General features: G+C 35.7%; 2 protein-coding genes across 5 annotated transcripts in view; both read right to left on the bottom strand.

The window, feature by feature from the left end:
* The window catches only part of LOC119840358 (mannosyl-oligosaccharide 1,2-alpha-mannosidase IA), a 61,648-nt gene extending 57,217 nt beyond the window's left edge, over nt 1-4,431 (bottom strand). Inside the window, exon 1 of the mRNA XM_038366941.1 lies at nt 3,731-4,431. Coding sequence (XP_038222869.1) covers nt 3,731-4,339 — 609 coding nt within the window. The 5' untranslated portion in view covers nt 4,340-4,431. The remainder of the gene's footprint in view (nt 1-3,730) is intronic.
* A 2,565-nt stretch (nt 4,432-6,996) lies between these two features.
* The window catches only part of LOC119840531, a 59,969-nt gene continuing 46,051 nt past the window's right edge, over nt 6,997-20,914 (bottom strand). For 2 of the 4 annotated variants that reach the window (XM_038367200.1, XM_038367203.1), the window contains 3 exons: nt 11,840-12,142; nt 11,596-11,715; nt 6,997-11,474 (listed from right to left, as the gene is read on the bottom strand). In XM_038367200.1, coding sequence (XP_038223128.1) covers nt 7,227-11,474; nt 11,596-11,715; nt 11,840-12,142 — 4,671 coding nt within the window. In that variant the 3' untranslated portion in view covers nt 6,997-7,226. Of the gene's footprint in view, nt 11,475-11,595; nt 11,716-11,839; nt 12,143-14,823; nt 15,142-19,819; nt 19,995-20,914 lie in introns of those variants that run through there. The other 2 variants (XM_038367202.1, XM_038367201.1) reach the window with 2 other exon arrangements.

Genomic DNA, 20,914 nt, shown 5'->3' with positions numbered 1-20,914 from the left:
TGACAGATTCGAAATTCAAATGTAATATTTTTTTATAATTAAGTGTAACAGTATTTATGGCCAGACTAAGTATATGTGGGCTGATGATGATAAAAGCATGCGAAGTGAGTGACGCTAATCTTGGTGTGTATCAAGATATTTGACGTGTTTCTGTAAACAAATATTCTACGAATTGAAAACCTTTAATAGTTTTAAGGTAGGTCAATTAAAAACGACGACGTCTTAGATTGGATTTCCCATGGAGATTAAAAAAGGCTTAGACTGACTGACAGGGCACAGAAGTATGTTCACTTCCTTTTCAATTCTTTAAAGAAAATGAAGTAGTGACAAGACTTTACTTTCATAAAAAATGTTCCATTGACCAGCGACAGTTCACAAATTTGCAAATAATATATGACTTGCAAATATTACGATTGACGCATCTTGTTCAAACTTTATTATTTTACGACGATTTTTTTCTCGAATATTATTTATTACATTCTGTATTTAATACAGAAGCTACTTATCCCCTTCACTATTAGTCTGGTCATTTATGAACTTCTTTTCGGAAGGTTATTTCTTTTGAGGTGTTTGTGATAGGTTTTTATGTTTTTGCGTCTGGAGATGTTTAAGAGGTTAGAGCATGACATAACGCGGTAAAAGATCTCATTCCCATAGGAATTTCCATTGACTGCGAAAGCAAAGCTGCGGGCGGAAGATTAATAAAATTTAGTTTCCACTAAGTACAGCGTGGAAGGGGCATTAGTTCATTATTCAACAATTTTTTTTTAGTGTGAAATGATAATAACATTTATTTTAACACAATATTTACAGACTACAAATAACGTGTCTTTATCTTTATGTTAGTAATTATTACATACTATGTTGTAATTTAAATTGCAAAAAAGTTGTATATATAGCTATATATTTGAAAATATTGTAGAGAAGTCTTGTATTGAGACCTACTAAGTCTAAGTACCCGAAAAGAGAAACTTTCGTTAAATCGATTCGAATGATTTCAATGAATAGTGACAATGAAATTGTAACCGTCAATTTATGAAATCTCTACGGAGCTGTTGAATAACGATAAGGAAATAAAAATATAATTACGTCAAAACTAAATGAATATAGCTAAATATTGAATGTTAGATGACATCAAAACCAGTTTTGTATTACGTCTGGTTATGATCCGGCTTCAACAAATATGTATTTGTTTATAAATTAACAATCAATGGCACACATAACACACACACACACACACACACAGTAACTGAGGCAACTTTAAAGTATTCTTCTATTAATTCTTATACTCAATACGATTTGAATACCTGCTCATATAAAACAAAAAAATACAAAATTACGCTTAGAATTGTACAATGCTTAAAAACAACCATTCTCAAACCCCAATTAAATATCACCCCATGAATACATTACTTACTTGAAAACTACTTGCAATTTTTTTATTCTGAATTATTTTTTAAAAAGATATTTAAGCATCAATGATTAACTAATTGGCGATTAACCACAACATTTAACGCGTTAACAGCTTTACAGTAGACTAATTCATTTACGTAATACATTACGACTATAGTCGGGGACGTAGGCGACGGCGCGGACGCCGGCGCCATTCGGTCATCGACCATCGCGAAATCGCTGTCACTCCTTAAAGAAAGCATCTGCGGAATATCCCGTGAAGACATAGTGTCATAACAATAATTGTGCATTGCTATGACATATGCAGGAAATCCTACTATCCTTTTTTTATAGCGGGGAAATCTTGCATAGATACCCACGGCCCCTGGGGAAGAGGTCGTGAGTTATGTCGGATTCCTACCGACTAAAACCCCACTGTGTTCCGTCGAGCCACATAAGTGAAGGGGCCACGGGTGCTTGTTAGAATTCATCTGCGACAAATCCTACTGTCCTACTAATATTATAAACGCGAACGTTTGTAAGCATGTATTGATTTGGAATATATGGTTTGTTACTATCTCACGCAAAAACCTCTGTTGGGATCTGTATGGTGTATGGATTTTTGTAATTGATCTTTGCATTATCAATATTACCACTGCCCAAAATGGTCAAGGGCAAGATTGCGAGGAAACCGGCATGTCCAAGAATAAAAAGTATGATGACATGTGATATCTGCTAACCCGCACTTGACCTGTGCCCTTGCAGTGGGAATATATCTAGATTCTAGGCTGATGATGATTGTGATGATGTTCCACTTTGATTCCTTTCAGTTTTGTGTAATTCAATTTGAAAGCAAACAAAATGGTAACTTTCAAAACTCTTTTAATAAGATTAAAAATGAGATGGCAAGTGGTGAACAAGACATGGCAAATATAATATTTTGTTGTTCTAACATAAATTGAGCTTTTTGGACCGCACTTTGAAAAGAATCACAGAGCATTAAATGGATATCGCATAAGAAATATTAAATAGAGTAAGGTTTTATTTTGCTTATTCCATCACCAAGCAGTTGAAAAAAAATTACAATAAAATGAAACAAAATAACAGTCAGGCAAAGCAGGCAATATAATGCACTAATCAGAATTTGTTTTTTTTTTCTATATCTATACTAATATTATAAAGCCGAAGAGTTTGTTTGTTTGTTTGAATGCACTGATCACAGAAACTACTGGTCCGAGATAGCCCATTTATTGAGGAAGGCTATACGCTATATGTGTACCACGGGCAAAGCCAGGGTGGACCGCTAGTTTATTATAAATGAATTTCTAGGTAAATGGGATTGACATAATGTTGATTAGTTGCATATTGTAAGTATATGTGATGTAATAAATTAAATATTGTACAATTCTATGTTAAATATCCATAATGATATAATTTTATTGTAGACATTCTTTATCTTTTTGCAAGAGCAGCATTAATAAAGTAGGAACTTGTTATAATATCTTAAATACAATGCAAGGTTATCTTAAAGTTTCAATGTAGGAATATTTTTTATGAAATATTATATTGTTTAAAGCATTTTTTCATACATGCACAATTATTTTAAGAAAAAACTGCCTTCAAAATGTCAGAACAAGACCAAATTAAAGTGGGATCACATGACAAGTAAAAACTTTTCCATGTTATAAATCAGTTCATCTAGTAAAGTTTTATAAGATAACACACAAGTACAGCTGAAGTGAGAATCCTCTCTTTTTTTTGAAGTTAGTCAAAAATATATATTTTTTAATGTGAAGTACACCATGATTCATATCACAATGTCATGTTTATTTCCAAAGGCAGAAATTAACAACCATCACAAAACCAAACTCTTCTGAACCAAGTGATTTTTTTTTAATTACTCAAGTGTTTTATAGTTATTTTAGGATTGGGTGTTAACTTCTTTCATACGTTTAAATAATAAAAGTCAACAGGCTTGCCTTTACCTTGTAAGATAATATTTATACTCATATAAAAAGTTGAATATGAGAAACAAACTCAACACATGCTATTAAATAAACTTATCTCTATCTGATTATTCAATATTAATTAATGATACCTTTCATATCTATAAGAGCCTACATTTCAAGTGAATTAATCTTATTGTATTGTCAATTTGGCTTTGGATTTATTCTTAATTAATAATTAGGTAATTAAAATTATTAATAAAAAATTGAACTTTATGAAAAATAACAAAAGTTACATTTCATGATATTTTGGCATATTCAACATTGGTGAATGAGGTCAACACTACACATACGTTTGTTAATATGTAAAATAATAATTTAAATAAACTCACCTCTTTAACAGTTTCACGTTTGTGCCTGATTTCTGGGTCTGTATTAGAGTCCATCAGCGGTAAGACATACTTATTGACACCTGCCAAGTATTTTTCTCCTGAGGGAGACACATCTTTGCCCACATTATTTGCGACATTTGGTTCTTCAATAGCATCCACAGGGGGCTTGCTAGGACCTCGAGAAGACGACACGGAAGGTGCGACATCAAATTGCGGTCTCTCTAGCACTTTCATCCCCATATCCTCATTGATCTTAGCTCGTAGGCGGTTCCTGTCTTCCACAATGTGAGGATCGTCACCTTCTTCCCCGTGACGTACGATCCCCACAACGGGAAAGTCTCCGACTTCATTCTGCGCTAGGGGAGGTGGCATGAGTAGCTCAGGACCCGCTTTCTGAATACGCCTGTACACATCATAAACACTGTCGTTCACGCTTATCGAACTTTTAAACTCTGGTAAGTAGAAGAGTGCACCTAACCACACGATTCCGAATGTTAAGAGTACAGAAATAATTAAGTATTTCTCGCGCATACGAAATGAACGACGAGATATAGATGGTACGGGAACCCCATTTACGAATCGTTGGTACGTTGGCAATATTCCCGTCATGTTTACGAATTTACGATATATAACTATGTCCTAAACAATAAACAACGTCAAGTTCCAATTTGCGACCCGTCATCAGCGGTCGCCATTAAAGAACTGCCAAAGTGTCAACCTGACGTCAACAAGAACTTCCATGTTGGGATGCCTTCCTTTAATAAAATTTCCATCCAACTTTAAACTCAAATTGATCAAATTAAACTTACTTCCTCAATTTTGTATGGTGAAGAACATGACAAATAAATTAATTATCTTAGTTTAACTATGTTGTTTAAATTTGCTGAAAATATTGATATCTACGTTTTTATATTTTTGTAAATGTAAAAACTATGCAACATATAATCTTCAAATGAAATTAAACATTGATTTCACTTACGATGATAGGCTTGTTTAAAAATGAAAATAAAAGTTATATTGTTCCCAAAAATTGGGAAAATATTTTTAGTTGGTATCATCGTACTACGTCACTACAATATTGAAAGAACGTTGGTATTGCTATACACATAAAATATCCTGGATGAACATCATTTGAATTCATAGTTAATTGATATTATAAAAGTTTGTAATTTTGGATTGTATAAAATAAACCTTGACATTTAAAGTAATTTTTATAAACGAGCTTTGAAACTTTAATACGGTTAAGCGCCATCTCTCGATATGTCTATGTACTATTTTTAAGGTAGAAAACAAAAGATTTTTCCTGAGGATAACGGAGCACCGTGACGTCTTAAGGCTGCACTAATAGTATAGTACAATATTATCCGTGGTAGTACTAATTCTAGTGTGGGGACAATACAAAATTATATGAGTAATCTAGAGCCATCGCTTTCCCTGCTTTTGCATATTTTTAGCCTTTTCGACGTCACTGTAACCCTCTTGAACAAGCAACCGAAAAGTGGAATTTATTTATGTAGCTATGTGTTCACGTTTTTAGCATATTTTTTTGTTTTCATTTTATACAAACCTACTATTAACCAGTCGCTCGTTTCTACACCGCCTGGCCTAGCCGGGTTAAACGAAACAAAATGAGTTTTGGTTTACGAATTTTTAAAATCTATTAATTGATATAATTTCACAAACATAAGCTGTTTATGTAGATATAAAAAATTGGTGTCTGAGAAACAATCGAATTACACACACAAACTTTGAACCCAATTAATGCAAATTGGTAGAAGTTGAAATAGGGGATGAAATTTTGTATGGATGTTCCTTATTGTCAAACATAAAATCATGTAATATTGTTTAATTGTTTAAGACAAATTCATGAATCGAATAAATAAAAAGGGATGAGTTGATAGGTGCAACGGGGTGAAAAGCGTATACGGGGAATAGGAGGGCGCGTGTCGGGACGTATAGTCTAGACCAGTGATTTCAAAATTTGGCGGCACACAAAAAAAAACAAAATTTATTTACTTACTACAACACGCTGCATCATAGTTTACGACAATTTTTTTTTTAAATATATGAAATAAACTAATACATACTACAATTATAACTACACGTTTATTGAGGGATTAATTAAAATATTTTTCTTTTTAAATAATATAATTTAATAATATCAATTCATTATTACATATTTGTAAAATTTGGCGGCACACAAAAGTGCCGCGGAACAGTGGTTAAGAATCACTGGTCTAACCTTGGGAAAGACTATAGGCTACGTTACCATGTCGCGCGATATAACCGAATTCCACGCGGGTGAAGCCGCGGCTGGAAAGCTAGCAAGTACTAGTTACTACTAGTATACAATATATATGTAATGGTAAAATTAAATAAAAATTCAATAAGTAAAACCAAATTTCCACTTGATATAAAAAAGAAAAGAATGTATTTTTAGTCCTACATCTGTAAAGTAATTTGCTAAAAAACGAAAGTGTTACTGTCTCTAATACTTTCAGTGCCAATTTATGTTGAAAGTAGGTGATACTTTTTTGTATATACCTTTGTGAAGGGATAAAAAAATTTAAATTAAAATTGGTTGAGTCTTTTCTTTGACAAGCGACAAAAAATCATAATAATCATGTTTTGGGTTCTGTTCATTTATTAGAAACCCTCAAGGAGATTTTTTTGTGCTTAAAGCTACTAACTGTTGCTCACAGGTTCGCCTATTCGTCCAAATCGCGAGGTCAAATAAATTTTCGTGGTACTCATTTTCTTCCCTTTTTGTGAAGAATTTATCAATATCCTTTTTAATTTGTTACCTATATCATAGTGGCTATTTGTAGTCAAATTTTAACCCGATCGGTCCAGTAGTTTCGGCTATGCGTTGATAGATCAGTCAGCTATGCGCGGGATTTTCCATGAATAGACTATGGTCTGTACCACTTTTTATTTCATGCAATGTATAGATATGTACTAATGCCTTATGCTTATTTTTTATAATTATTTTCTTATGTTTTAGTATTACTTAGAATTTCAAGACTTTTAACAGGTTTTTTAAAGTTATTATTTAAATATGTACTCACTATAATATCTGCTTCAATATATGAATAGAGTTAGCAAATAAACGCCGGACTTTTATAGGAAACGATAAATAATATCTATAGGCGCTGCAATTTATTTATTGATTCAGAATTTTACTTCAATGATTTGAATGAGAAATACTTAGTTTAGGGCTTTTAAAGAAACGAAATAATAATAAGCAAATCACTTTATTTGTACGAACATATTTATAAATTCATATATTTAGAGATAAAAAAAAAGCAATAAAATATTTACGATTCATAACTTTCTACATGAATAATCGGTGTTTAATTGTTATATACTCAAATATCGATTACATTCTCCAGTGAGATCAGTCATAACTTAATAATATTATTTACAATTAACAAACTACACTTAAAATTTAGTTTCTATTCGGTGGCATTCCGTTTTTGTTTAGATTATCTCATTGCTATGAGCGAGGTTTGAATCGTGACATGTAAAAGTCGCAATCAGGACAATACGTTGCGGGCGGGTTCACAGTTTTCTTCCGGCATAAATTACAAACTATTTTTTGCGCGCTAGATAACGTATTAGGTTGACTATCGCTGGAATAATTGCCATTCATTTGTGGCGGTATTGGTGAATCTGTGCCACCCTTAGTACCTGGCTCAAAGGATACAGACTTCTTTTGAATTTGCTTGGGCGGTGGTAAATGTTGATATGGGTTATAGCCGTTTTGTTGATACCCATTCTGGTATTGACTCAATTGCTCGTTGGAGTTATTGTCAGCGATGTAGGGAGGACGCTGATTTCCGAAATTCCTCGCATCAATACGTGTTTGATTTGAATTATTATCGTGGTAGTAGTTATTTGGGATTTTTTGATAATTATTGTTATTGTAAGTCTCAACAGGAACATCTCCATGAGGCGGTGGAACCCTCTGGTATGGCGAATGGATGTTATAATGATTTGTACTATTAGTTTGTGGATAACGACTAGAATAATCAGAATTAGCGTAACTTGTCGGTGGGTTGTGATAGCTCTGATAAGCCGGTGAGTTGGTGGGCACGCTTTGATAAGGTGCGGTATTGTTTTGTGGGTTTTGGTTGTACTGACGATTTTGTCCATAATTCTGAGTCGGGGTCGGAGTAGCAGAGTGTTGAGGCAATCGATGGTAGTACGTATTATTCGTTGGTTGGTTAGCTGGATGTAACTGGCTCGGTGGGTGTGGGTATGTATTTGGAACGGGCCTCTGTATGTTCTGAACATGCTTGGTCATATATGGAGTGTTATGAACAGTAGGCGTTAATCTGTTCGCAGGATTTTGACTGAAACTCGGTGGGCTTGCAGTAGTATTGTTTGAGTATACCGATGGTGGCTGAGTATATGGAATAGGATTACTAGCGTTTTGAGAATTAGCAGGTAACGCTTGATATATTTGTGTGTTTCCTTGAATATTTTGATTTGTCGGCGCGTTATTTTTCTGAGGATTGTATTGCTGCTGAGGTCGAGTTTGTGCAACTTGATAATTTGGGTAAGAATTTTGTGCTCTATAGTAATCAGTGGCCTCATTGGGCACATAAGATGTTTGAGAGAGTGAAGATATAGTTGAGCGTGAAGATTGACTGTCGAAGGAATCCTGCCTGTGAAGTGACGGTTTCTCATTTTGCAAAGGCACGGTTGTAAGTTCTGGTTTATTCATAGCCGATTTGAGGACTCTTTCTAATATAGGGTTGGGAATGTAACTGTCATCTTCCTGATCCTCTGCTGTGGCTACTAAAATCACTTGATCGCAGAACGATACCGATTTCTTTTTGGGCTTGGTACGATCTCCAAAGTTAGCATTGTTATTAGTTTTTGAGGAATTGTATTCATCGGTACTCTGATTATGATCATTTGAAGATGAAGATGACCGACGATTATACAATCCACTGTTAGAGAGATTTGAAACGTTAATGACGTCTCGGTTAGATCCCATATTTAAATATCCCATGTGAGATCTCTCACTATCTACTGATGTATTTTGACTGTTACTTTCGAATCTAGAAGCTATATTTCGAACATTACTACTATTATCAACTGCTTTTGTTGTGTTTTCAACTGGAGCAGATAGTTGCCCTTCAAGAGATCCAGATCGCTTTAACTTTAGCGCTGCTTGTTTCGCCTGGAGCTCTTTAAGCCAAGTATCTCCTGCGCTACCAATTGTATCCAATGGATTAATTTTCGTTTCATTTCTAAGAATTTGACTCCGCTTTTCCTGTAATTGTGCTAGCAGTGATCCCTTAGGAACATTTTCCTGGTCACTTTCAAATCTATGAATATAATTGAGATCCATGTTTGTGTTTTGATTTAATTTGTTAAGCTCTTCTTGTAATGGAGTTAAATCTATAGGTGGTGGTGGAGGAGGAAATTCTTCACTAGGTTGCCTTGAATGATTTACCGAATTCATGGGGCTGGGGTATGGAGGTAACTCGAAGTTTAAAGGAGATCTTCTTATGTTTTGTGGCATGGCACAATCAACTACATCAATTCCATTATCGAATGAATTTGTGAGATTTTGAATATTGTGATGCGATGGGAGTATATCCAATATTTTAGTCAAATCCCTTTTAACAGGACTTTGTTCTTGGTGTACCATAGCTTGCGTAACAACAGTATGAAAATTTTGAGAAGTATTAGGAGAATCGTCTAATGTATTGTAATGATTAGCGGGATTGTTGTCATAGGAAGGCATAAATGGTAATGATTGTGGTTCCTCTCCGTATTGCTCCGAGAAACCTCCATCTTCATCATTATCATGTGCATAGTTATATTCGTTGTGTGATGGGGGTGGCAGTGGTTGTTGAGGACGGTTTTGTATGCCGTGCTCTGTGACTTCTGATTCAAACTTAGGCCCGCTAAGCTGGGAAGTTGTTCGCAGCGGCGGTGGAGGAGGAACTTTAGCAGCAGTTAACATTTTACCCGCACTGCCGTGGAAACTTTTCCTCATTAGCTTGCTTCTTTCAAGGTTGGGATTAGTTCCACTAGGTGCTGAGTACTCCAGATGTCCTTCCGATAGATAACCGCTGAGGTTATTTTTATCATCTGTCTTTTTTCTGCCCACATCACCATCATCGACAGATGCAACACGCTTCTCTTTACCTGTGTCTGTCTTATTAACATCGGCCCCTTCAGTCAAATCGGGCATAGATCTATTTTTTCTTCGTATTAAACCTCCCATTAGTAATTTACGCCGTATTTTATGTTGTTTCTTGCTTGATTTCTTATCTTCTACTGGTTCCTCTTTTTTCTCAGGAGCAATAGTAATTTCTTTTCTTGCACGTCCACGATCTTCACTTCTGGATCGTTTGTCTCTTCCTTTATCATCATCGCGAGATTTGTGTCGCGGAGGTCTTTCTCGTGGTGGATTATCTATATCATCTTCTATGTTTTTTGATTTTTTCGAAGAGCCCTTTTTCTTTGGAAGTGTGGCATAAATTTCGATTGTTGTCGGGGCAGTTTCGAGACCACCTTTTGTATTACGAACGGGAGCAAGTTGAGGAATTTCAGTTACCCTATTGAAACCAGCCATTCTTCTTTGCAGACTTCGTGCTCGCATTACGCATGTGTTATGTTTCATTCTTGCAAATGTCATTGTATGCGGATTATTGTATGGGGCATCCATAGCTGCGCATACTTTTGAGGCAGCGGCATCGCACAATACTAATGCAGTCTCATAGTCAGCGGCATCTTCAGCATGACGTGATTTTTCCAACAATCTGTCGGCTTCTAGGCACAGAGCTTCACAATCCCCACGAGTTGTTAATTCAGGTATTTGTGCAAGTTGCAAGTTGTGTCTCAAGCCTTGTTGTAAGGGAAGACTGTCCGTCGAGGAAAGGGAATAAGAATCGTACCCGGCATCGCAAGATCCACCGCTCGATAATTCTCCTTTTCTTGTGGGACTGCTGGGTATACTTCCAGGACCCCGGCCTCTTGGATACATAAATGGACTTTCTATAGTCGACGATGACGCAGACGAAGCACTATTTCTATCGCCACTCCAGTTGCCAGAATCTCTTCTAGCTCGCGGCCGTTCTTGCGTGTCAGACGCGGAACTAGTACTTAGACTCCGAGCTAACTGAGCTCGCCGACTGGCTTGCACTTCGAGCATATTTTCTACAGCCTTTCTACTGACGTAGTCGTTTTCATTATCGGGGCCCGGAGTCATTGCCCGCCTGGCGAAACCGTTCGTCGGCTTCTCTGGAGCCGGAGTGACGGCTCTTCTGGGCTCTGGAGCCGGGAACGGCACGACATCTTTAGGCGCGTGGCGAGTGTCACAGGGCGTCCCGTCCACGGCGGCGTAGAGTAGCAGCAGGGGTTGGAACCGTCCCCTCTTGCACTTCTCCACAACGTGGGCCCATTCGGGGCCGATTTCTTTGACGTCTGCGTCGTCGAAGTATATCCAGAGCCGGAGTTTGCTATGGAAGAAGAAGGTGGAGTAGTGTTTGCCGTAGTATGTGACGAGGCCGACGAGGCGGTGCGTGGCGCGCGCGGCCCAGGCGCGGTCCACGCACGCGTGGAACGCGTCGGTGGGCCGCAGCTCCGTGCCCAGCGCCGCGTACACCGCCGCCACGTGCTCCGCCGACGGCCGCTCCGAGTCCCACACCATTCCAATGGACACTACTTCAGGCCGGTTCATGAGTGTCCTGCATATTTGGATCTTCGCGCCACATGCGTTCTGTAAAAAAGATTACGATATTTGTTTAACATTATGCAAAAATTTTCCATCATTTCGGTATTATGGGAATTCATATGCAAATATTATTATTTATGCCATATTTATATACTTATATACTTACAGGGCAGTCTCTTATGTCTCCCATACCACCGGCCTTTTTCAGTAGCAGCCCAAAGCTATCGCCGTGTTCACCTAGCGCTGCTTGTGCTGTTAGAGCAGTGGCTGATACATAGTGAACCATCTGAAATCGAACATAAACAATATTATATTAAACAATAAAGCTACTTCATAATTCATTATATACCGTTGTTATTAAACGCAGATAAAATTGCTATAATTAAATTCAGATTTGAACTCATCATCACCTGAGTAAAGGGCAGCGGTTCAGACGTGGCCTGGCAAGCGCCACACACTGACTGTTCCACCAGCATCATGGCGAATTTTCTGTGCGGCACGCAGTGAGGGGCTCTACATGCGTCATCGTCTCTCTTATCCCCAGAACCAGCCGCAACATGGGCATGCACCCTCAGTAGAAGGTGCTCGAAACATTCGCTGGCATCTGCCATGCAACCCAGCTGGAATCTGGCGCCTCCGCCCCCGAGAGCCCGCCTTAGGCTGTCGGCGGCAGGCGCACGCTCTGCCGACCATTGCAGCTGCGCGAATAACTCCTGTAATTAAATGAACAAAACGTAAGATACAACAAACTTTTGTTTTACTAAATAATGTATAGATACTTTAGTTTATTATAGGTGCGATAAAAGTGAATGTATCATTGTAGCTTTACTAATGCCATCATATCAAATGCAATAAAAAACTAATATTATAAACACGAAAGTTTGTCAGTATGGATGTATAGATGTATGGATGTTTGTTACACATACACGCGAAAACAGCTTATCGCATCTGTATGAAATTTGGTATAGGGATAGATTATAGTCTCGTAGGCTTTATACCCGGGTACGCGAGTGACGCCGCGGGTGTAACCCGCTAGTGATTAAGTAATGCGTCTTTTTTAATATTAAATGGATGAGCACATTATAAGACAATTTAGTTTCTTTACAGCCTTCAGGCTACAGGATATTTATGAAAACTAATGCGATCGTACCGCGACATTGATAAGAATTATTTCAACAGCTACATACATAAAACGTTACACATAGCATATGGAATAAACGAGATTACTTTTACTTCGCAATACATTCCGATCGTTCGCGAAAGATTTCACAGAACAAGTTCAAGTTTTTGTGATTCCACCGTAAGCAGTCACATTTCTACTACACTGTTATAGATACTATTTTACAATTTTGTTTATTTACATTCGATATATTCACATCACCCTTACCTCGGATAACTCTCTAAAGAATAAAAAACATCGCACGAAGTATGCCATATCCGAATTACATTATACCACAATAATTATGTACATTAGAATTAATTGATGTAATAATAATTGAACTTTCATCAAATATATTTTGAAATAAATTTGCACTTCCAATCTTATGAGTTCCAGTCGTTAATTGTTTGACCTAAATGACTTCGCCATTTTGTAAATATAATAAAGAATTATAGTGCAATGAGAAAGACCTTTCTCTTCTTAATGCTACCTTGAGACAATAGCATTAAAATATAACAATAATTGTAATATGATGCTAATTAATAATTAAATAACAATTTGTAATTATTATTTCATTACGTCTCTATGTTCTAATAAGTAACAATTACAATAATTATTAATAGTTAGCGTCGCATTAAAATATCCATAATCAAAAGCCATCACAAATTTAACAGATGGATCCAAAAAGGTTCATTCGAAAGCAGAAATCAATATTATAATCTCATGAATTATTAATTAAATAAATACATTTCGTCATCCGGTGCACAAGTGCACCTTGCATCGTGCCTTCCGCTAGCTTTTAAGTATAAAAACATAGAAATAATAACGAAATTACTTGTATAATAGATGTATATTTACTAGCCAAGTTTTGATGACAGTTATCAACAAATTGATCTTAATGGTGTATCAAATATCAAACAACTGGTGTAATGAAACAAATTTTAAGTCAAAGATCGAAAAAATGAGCTTCATTTATAGACAACAATGCAGCGTCGAGAAAGTAGACTGAAAAAGCGTGCAAGATGTACTTTATAGAGAAAACAATAGGAAAACAGTCAGCATACGCAAAGGGGTCGGTGCGGTGGTGATGTGAGAATAGTCTATGTATTGTTGCGTGAGAATCGTGATGCTACTCATTTCTGATTGCCTGGTACTTGAATATAATAAATAGTAAGCGTACGTTGATTGAATTTTATGGACTTCCTGCGGTTATTATGTAATGGCATTTAGTAGCGGCTCCTTTAATAGTAAATAAATAAATATCAGAAAATAATATCATGCCTTATACTAACTATTATTATGATTATAACATGTGACCTGGGTAAATTATATGTCATTTCTAATACTAAGTAAATAGAATCGAAAAAAAAAATGTGTATAAATAATATAATTTTAAGGAAATCTCTATTGTGATTTGTATAAACAAAAATGACTGTTATACCCAACACAATAAGTACAAATTTGACAATAGCTGTAGAGATTTTATGAGGGCCAGAAATCCTAACTACAGAATAACAAATTCTACACGTGTCCAAAACGAATTTTAGAAACGTATCGGTTCTTCCTTCAGAAACAATAGTGAATTCAATGCACGAGCTGTAACTCTGTCGATTCTTTACATACGCATACAATTGCCTTGTTTTACTTATACAAACAAATTGCTTTTGGCTCTGACATTATGCTCTTTTAGGGTCATACGAACTGAGAATAAGACGCCACCGTTAATGGCTAACTGTTCAAAGATTTATGTGTGAATTAATTTTCTGCAGGAAAACGTTTACTTAAAAATTGGAAACCCGCCAATTGCCGCATTATGCTGTCTTCCATTTCTTACTCATGCCTTCCACGTTCAATTCATTCATTTTATTTCGAAAAGTTTGTAATTCATAAAAGATTACTATATATTAACTGATCGTTAAATTTGCTAATTACGTCTCAGAATAGATTAATTTAAATTTGTTTTAATTACTTACGATACGGACAACTCATTAATATGTGATTGCAACAGCATCAAAATTCAAATTAGTTCCTACAGGAGTCACGATTTGCAGATTAGAGTTTTAAATTAAGTGCTTACTGAAACGCATATTACGTGATACAAATAAATAAATTTATACTTATATTATTGTAAAAATATCAATATCTCATATATTGCTAACGTAATCTACCATAGAAAACAATTTTATAGTACAGAAATGCATAACAATTTATATTTTATTTATAAATAAAACTCACACGAAACAGCGACAAAGTTGTTTGACTGAGGAGCGATTCAGGCGGGTCGCGTTTATTAGCGGAAGGCGGACGGGAACGCGGCAGCGTGTTATGCCGAACTCCAGCTAGAGAACCGGCTAAGAGCATATCCTTAGGCGGCAACAGCTCCCTGTCCTTCAAGCCTTCGATCTTCTGCTTCTGTATCGCCGTGCCAGCCTTGCCATCGCTGGCCTCCTTACGCTTATACCGAAACTTAATCATTTCACCGACTAGTCCTCATCGCTTGCACTGGCACAACACTAAATACTATCACGTTCTATTCAATTTCCAAGCACATCACTATTGAAGACAATACGCGTTAAACATACATACTCAATCAATGTCCGCAACGTATATGGCAATATATGTAACCCGAACACGTATCAACGAGATTTCATTATAATTCTATACGAATAAATGAACTATTCTTCTATGGTGGATCGGGCGTTATGGCGCGAAAACACCAGTTGCTAAGCACAGGTAGAAAGCGACAGGTGGTTCAAAATGGGAAGCTATCGAACAACTGCCGGGTTGCGTCACTTGAAGTAGGTTCCATTACACTAACAAATCACTTGTGATTAGCGTTACGAAGTAATTAGAATGAACTTAATTAACATCGACACACGAAAGGCTTTCGTGCTGAACGACAACAATGTTTAAACTAACGCGCGGGCGGGAGAAGCCTCTACCTTCCAGGTAGAGTTTTTTTATAATCTATTGTTAACTTATCTCACGTGGGTATTTCCATCTCTTTCCGACATGCCAAACGTTCAATATGTGCGTCTCAACTTTTATGGAGCTACGATGCTTTGTTTATATTCCTATAGTAGCGCTAGAGCCGGCCAAGTTGTGTTGTAAAGCTTTTGAAAGGCTTTGTTTGAGAACACGTGCATTAAACGTGTTGCATGGTATTGATAATTTGGAAACAAGACGTAGTTTTCAACATGCAACTTTTAGCACCTTAAATGGAATAATCGAGTTATCATTCAACTAATATAACTCTGTATTAAGTTATACAAAGGTTCGGTGAAACTTTTAAAAGTGAATGAAAGTACATAACTTTATAACATATTATGTCATTTGATTCGATGTTTTATTTATTTAAGTTCTGAGAAAAATATTTGATTATTAATACTAAAAATATACTATGGGCCAGTGTTATCGATGGGTGTAGATATACATTTGATATACAGGTCTATACCTACAGTACACGGTGAGCTCCTATGCGCGTACTGTGTTATATATGTAATAATTTTTATATACTTTTGATTATTCGTTTTCGTTTAGTAAAGCTATCCAAGCCTTCCAAAACAATACACTATTCTATGTTATTAATATGTTACTAATGAGTCACTTTAGAGGAATGTAGACGAATTATTCAAGTATACAAATCACACGTCATAATATTTGGTGGGGCGAAACAAGATGCAAGTTTCTAAGGGATTTTTGGACGCATTGATCGCACGCTCTCGATGAGTCAGGGAAAAAGTATGTCGAAGTCGTAATGTTATGTGGTCGGCTTCCTTCACAATTTTACACTCTTTTGAGACACGTCATTGATTAATCAGCTCTCATAAAAACTGAATATAGATTAGAATACGTCATACGTGAAGACTGCGAAAAATTTAAATAGTATTTCAGTTTAAATTCGGCGTTGATGTAAATAAAAAAAGATTAATATCCTTGTAATATTATAAACACGAACGTTTGTAAGTATGAATGTATGTTAAACTTTCACGCAAAAACTACTGAACCGATTGCAACGAAATTTGGTACCGAGAAAGCTGGACAACTGGAGGAAAACATAGGCAACTTTTTATCCCGATATTCCTGCGGGATACATACTTACGCGGGTGAAACCGCAGGGCGCAGCTAGTTTAAAATATTCCTTAAACATCTAGATATAGTATTACAACAAGTTAATACCTAATAACGATGAAAATTTTTATTACCAATTTATTCGTACATAATAACAATATTACTTATATGCATTTATATATTATCATAACTTTCAAATTTAGCGTAAGTGAAAAATTTCTAAATATTACATGAAGACGTATTGACCATGTTAACGCAATGTATAAAGAAAGCATTTTCTTATGTAAATAGCATGTCCAAGCGATACTAGAAGCGGAAATGTATGTCTGTTAAAACGTTTTTAAATTGTCGTCCTCTTATCGTAATGGGAAATCGTACCATGATTCACTCATATTACGTATGCAAGTTAACCTAAAACCTTATTAGGTTTTAACCTACGTTTTTGAGTGTCATTAATGAAGTAACACCCACCAGAGATACGTTTTTGTCTGCTAACAGTCGCGCAGTTTTATTGCCTTTGTTAAGTAGCGCTCTGATTTGTAACAATGATTATATGACTGTTTCAATTAAGTGAAATCTCTTTCAAGCTTCTTTAATAAATGATTCCAAGTAAATTATCTAGAGAAATGAAGACACAATAAATTATATACGAACTTTTTAATGCTAACAATTTTGCTAGAATATTCTTGTATCAAATGTTAAATATTTCTTTTACTTTACTTGTTCATAGAATATAGATGAACATTAAAAAGTTAACAACGAATAAATAAAATAGAAGACAATATGAAGGATTCCTTATCAAACATCGTCATACCAATTACGTTCAAAGCAAAAAGCCAAAACGAATGAAGCACCAGTAGTTGCTTCCGCACGCTAGTTATCAGTCCCATTGTCAATAAATATATCCGTGGAAATTAATGAGATAAGTAATATAACACCACAATCTTCGTCACCGTGAGACTATTCCCACAGGGCGTGATCCAGTTACGACTGTGAGAAATTAAATTCAATCACAATCAACTTCTCAGATAATTAACACGATTTAATTCTGTTTGTGTCAAATCGATCACTTGCTCGAGACGCGGTAGAAAACTAATTACATATTTTACATCTCTTTTGCAATTTTAATTCTAAAATATCTATAGAAATAATCGTAAAATTTATTAGAATAGACATTTTAGACATTATTAGCCCGTCGTCCCAGCTCTGCCCGGGTTGGTTCTAGGATAAAAATCAAATGTAGCCTACGACACACACAGATAACTTTTCACAGAACAATATCGATTCTCTAAATTTAGAGATTACCCCTACTACTACACAAAATAACAAATTTACAGAGTGTTTTTGATTATGATAAAACGTTTTAAGAGAGTGTCAAAAAATTACAGCAGTGCTGTACTTAGTACGATTTACTTTTTATGTGTACATAATACACAAATTGTCAAATTGCATACATACTATATATGCATATAAAAAATACTTTTTCAAACCTTTTCCTTATAGGCTTTAAAATTCATTGAGAAGGTCATAAGCTTTCCTTTTGTCCGGAAGGCTCCGTCATCTTTTCTCAGAACTAGTCCTGAGGCGGATTCAGTCTGCGTGCATAGGCCGTTACAATACTGGTTCTAAAACAGTTAACATATTGCTAACATCCGATTAAGTAATTTTGATCACCGAACCATTGATTAACATCCTGGCTAAGCGAATTAGTATCATAATCTTTAACAGATTTAGCTCAATTTTGTTCAATCGCATAATAGCTTATTGTTTTACGCAGGCTGTAAAAGGATGCTTTATCAAATTCTGCAAATTGCTAAGTACGATGCATTGTTGAATTTGAACAATTGCGTATAACAAGCCTCGGGTTTGAAGAATTTTCTGTTGTAACAGTTAATACGGCATAAAGATAAACTTGGGCTAAGATTATCTTTTCTAGAAAAGAGGGTCAATGACTATATGCTTATCAAATTGTATTTAAATATTTATACCGTAGAGCTTATTTACTCAAATAATTTTAGGTTTTTTGAGATACACTTTAATATATTTTTCAGTATATTTTTATGCCTTATTTATTTAAATTCGCAAAGTAAACATTTTAATTGTATACGAATTTCGCTAATTGTGGTGCATAATCGTGAATAATTAATTCAACATCGATTGTTTTAAAAAATAAGTTTTGTTAGTGAGCGTTCCATGTTAATTTATATGTAAATTCGAGACGAGTAATTCTATAAAAATCCACGATTACACCTTAGAAGCACGTATGATGACCTCATGTTAACCGATTGCCTTCGCGTTATCCACGGTACATGTAATCCAATCAAACCGGATCGAAGTATTGTGCAAGTACTATTGTCTGAATCTATTGACATTTGAGCGAGAGAAGATGGGAAGAAATTCGCAAACTTGTGTTTCCTGCGTAGAAACAGCGAACAAGGAGGTGTATTACGTTCTAATTTGAATTAAATATCAATTAGCTGAAGTTTATTAACATCGGTGTGCGGCAACTTTCAAATCCATTAAGATACTCTTAAATGTTTCGTAAAAGAGCATCTTGTCTCTTTAAATGAAACAATTTTAACGCGGTAGCGCAGCGAAAAATTTAATTAACTTGATACATAAACGAGTTAAAAATGTTTTAATATCTATTTTTCAGTATAAATGTGCTATCTTTATTGATAGAAACGTTTTTTGAGAACCAGTTTATATTACTCATTTACAACGCTGCACACTCAAATGTAGATATAAAAAGTACTGTGATTTTCACAGCAAGACAAGCTTTAAATGCGAATATATCTATTTATTAGTGGGTGTTATATGCGACTTGCATCGGGGACAAAGAGACATTATTGCTATCGTAGGTTGACAGTTTGGCGAATACCGTAAACGTGTTTATTGACACAAGTGATAACGTGTGGGACACGAACAATACCAACCAAATAATCTTTTATTGGTCACTAGCAATTCTTTTATCACGATATGCATATACTATAAAATACGATACACGACACTCAATTTACCATGTCAAGTGACATTCTTAACACGGAATGCAACCCTGAATTATAATTCAGATATCGCAATAATTGTCGCGGACATTTAAATAGTATGTATATTGAGCGTACAAGGCAAACGAGTGATTTTTCGTTGCCATATCACACACCTCTCACTGACACTAGTAATAACCTTTGACACACGATCACTTAGCACACTTATTGGGAAATCCTTGTCAATTTTCACTACACTTTAGATACGCGTCTGTTCGCGACCGTAGAATAGTTGTAAGTTGCGTGTACGCGGGTCGCGGGCGCCAGTGACAGGCTGTGTGTGCGCAGGTGCGAGCGAGACAACGAATCAGGCTTTGGCGCCTCGCGCGCATCGCCGCAAGTGCGAGCGAGAACGCTGAGAGGCTTTAGCGGGAGTCCGGTTACGTATCTCGATATGGCAGAGATGAAGTCTGTAGCGAGCTTTTTAAAACTTTTAATTAGCGTCTCTACTTATTGAATGCGTGCGTTCAATACACCTAACATAGATACAAGACTATGAAATACAATAGATGTATTTATATTCTCCTTTCTATGATATATCTTCAAAATATTTTTTAATAATTTTGTATGAACAAAATAATACAAAAAGTTTGAGTTCATATTATCTACCTACATTTATACTATACAAACATGCTGTCCATATATAATTATTTGATCAAAACAAAACAAAAAAGGAAACACGCTAGAACAAAGTTCCCAGTCACCATCCCATAAAGGTACATTGCAATTGATCTCATCGACTAAGATGACATTTAAAGAGAAAGGTTTGTAGCATCAACTCGTAGTTTTTCCTCACATTGCCATAATGAACAAATGTTGGCCATTTACGTCACTGAGTGTAATAGCGTTCCGGGTATAAGGTGGGTGAGAAATTCTAGTAATGTTTTAGACGCACTATGTTTTCTAAAATAATTTGTTCATATTTGTACCTATACTTATAATATATAGCTGAAAAGTTTGTTTGTACGCGCTAATCTCGGGAGCTACGGGCCAAAATCAAAGATTCTTTCATCGTTGGATATATAGGTAATTCTTTCTATATAAGTATATGCACCACGGGCCAATCCGGGGCGGACCGCTAGTTTAATAAAAAACCTATACTTTTAACAATGGAGAGATAACAAGAAATTTCGAGGAAACAACAGAAACTTACATCAAAAATTGCATAAGCAGTAAAAAACACAGTTTTATCAGAAATACTTTCTAACAGC

This window comes from Zerene cesonia, chromosome 6, assembly GCF_012273895.1.
Source record: "Zerene cesonia ecotype Mississippi chromosome 6, Zerene_cesonia_1.1, whole genome shotgun sequence".
NCBI classification, from domain to species: Eukaryota; Metazoa; Arthropoda; class Insecta; order Lepidoptera; family Pieridae; genus Zerene; species Zerene cesonia.
This window is presented reverse-complemented; position numbering and strand designations above follow the sequence as displayed.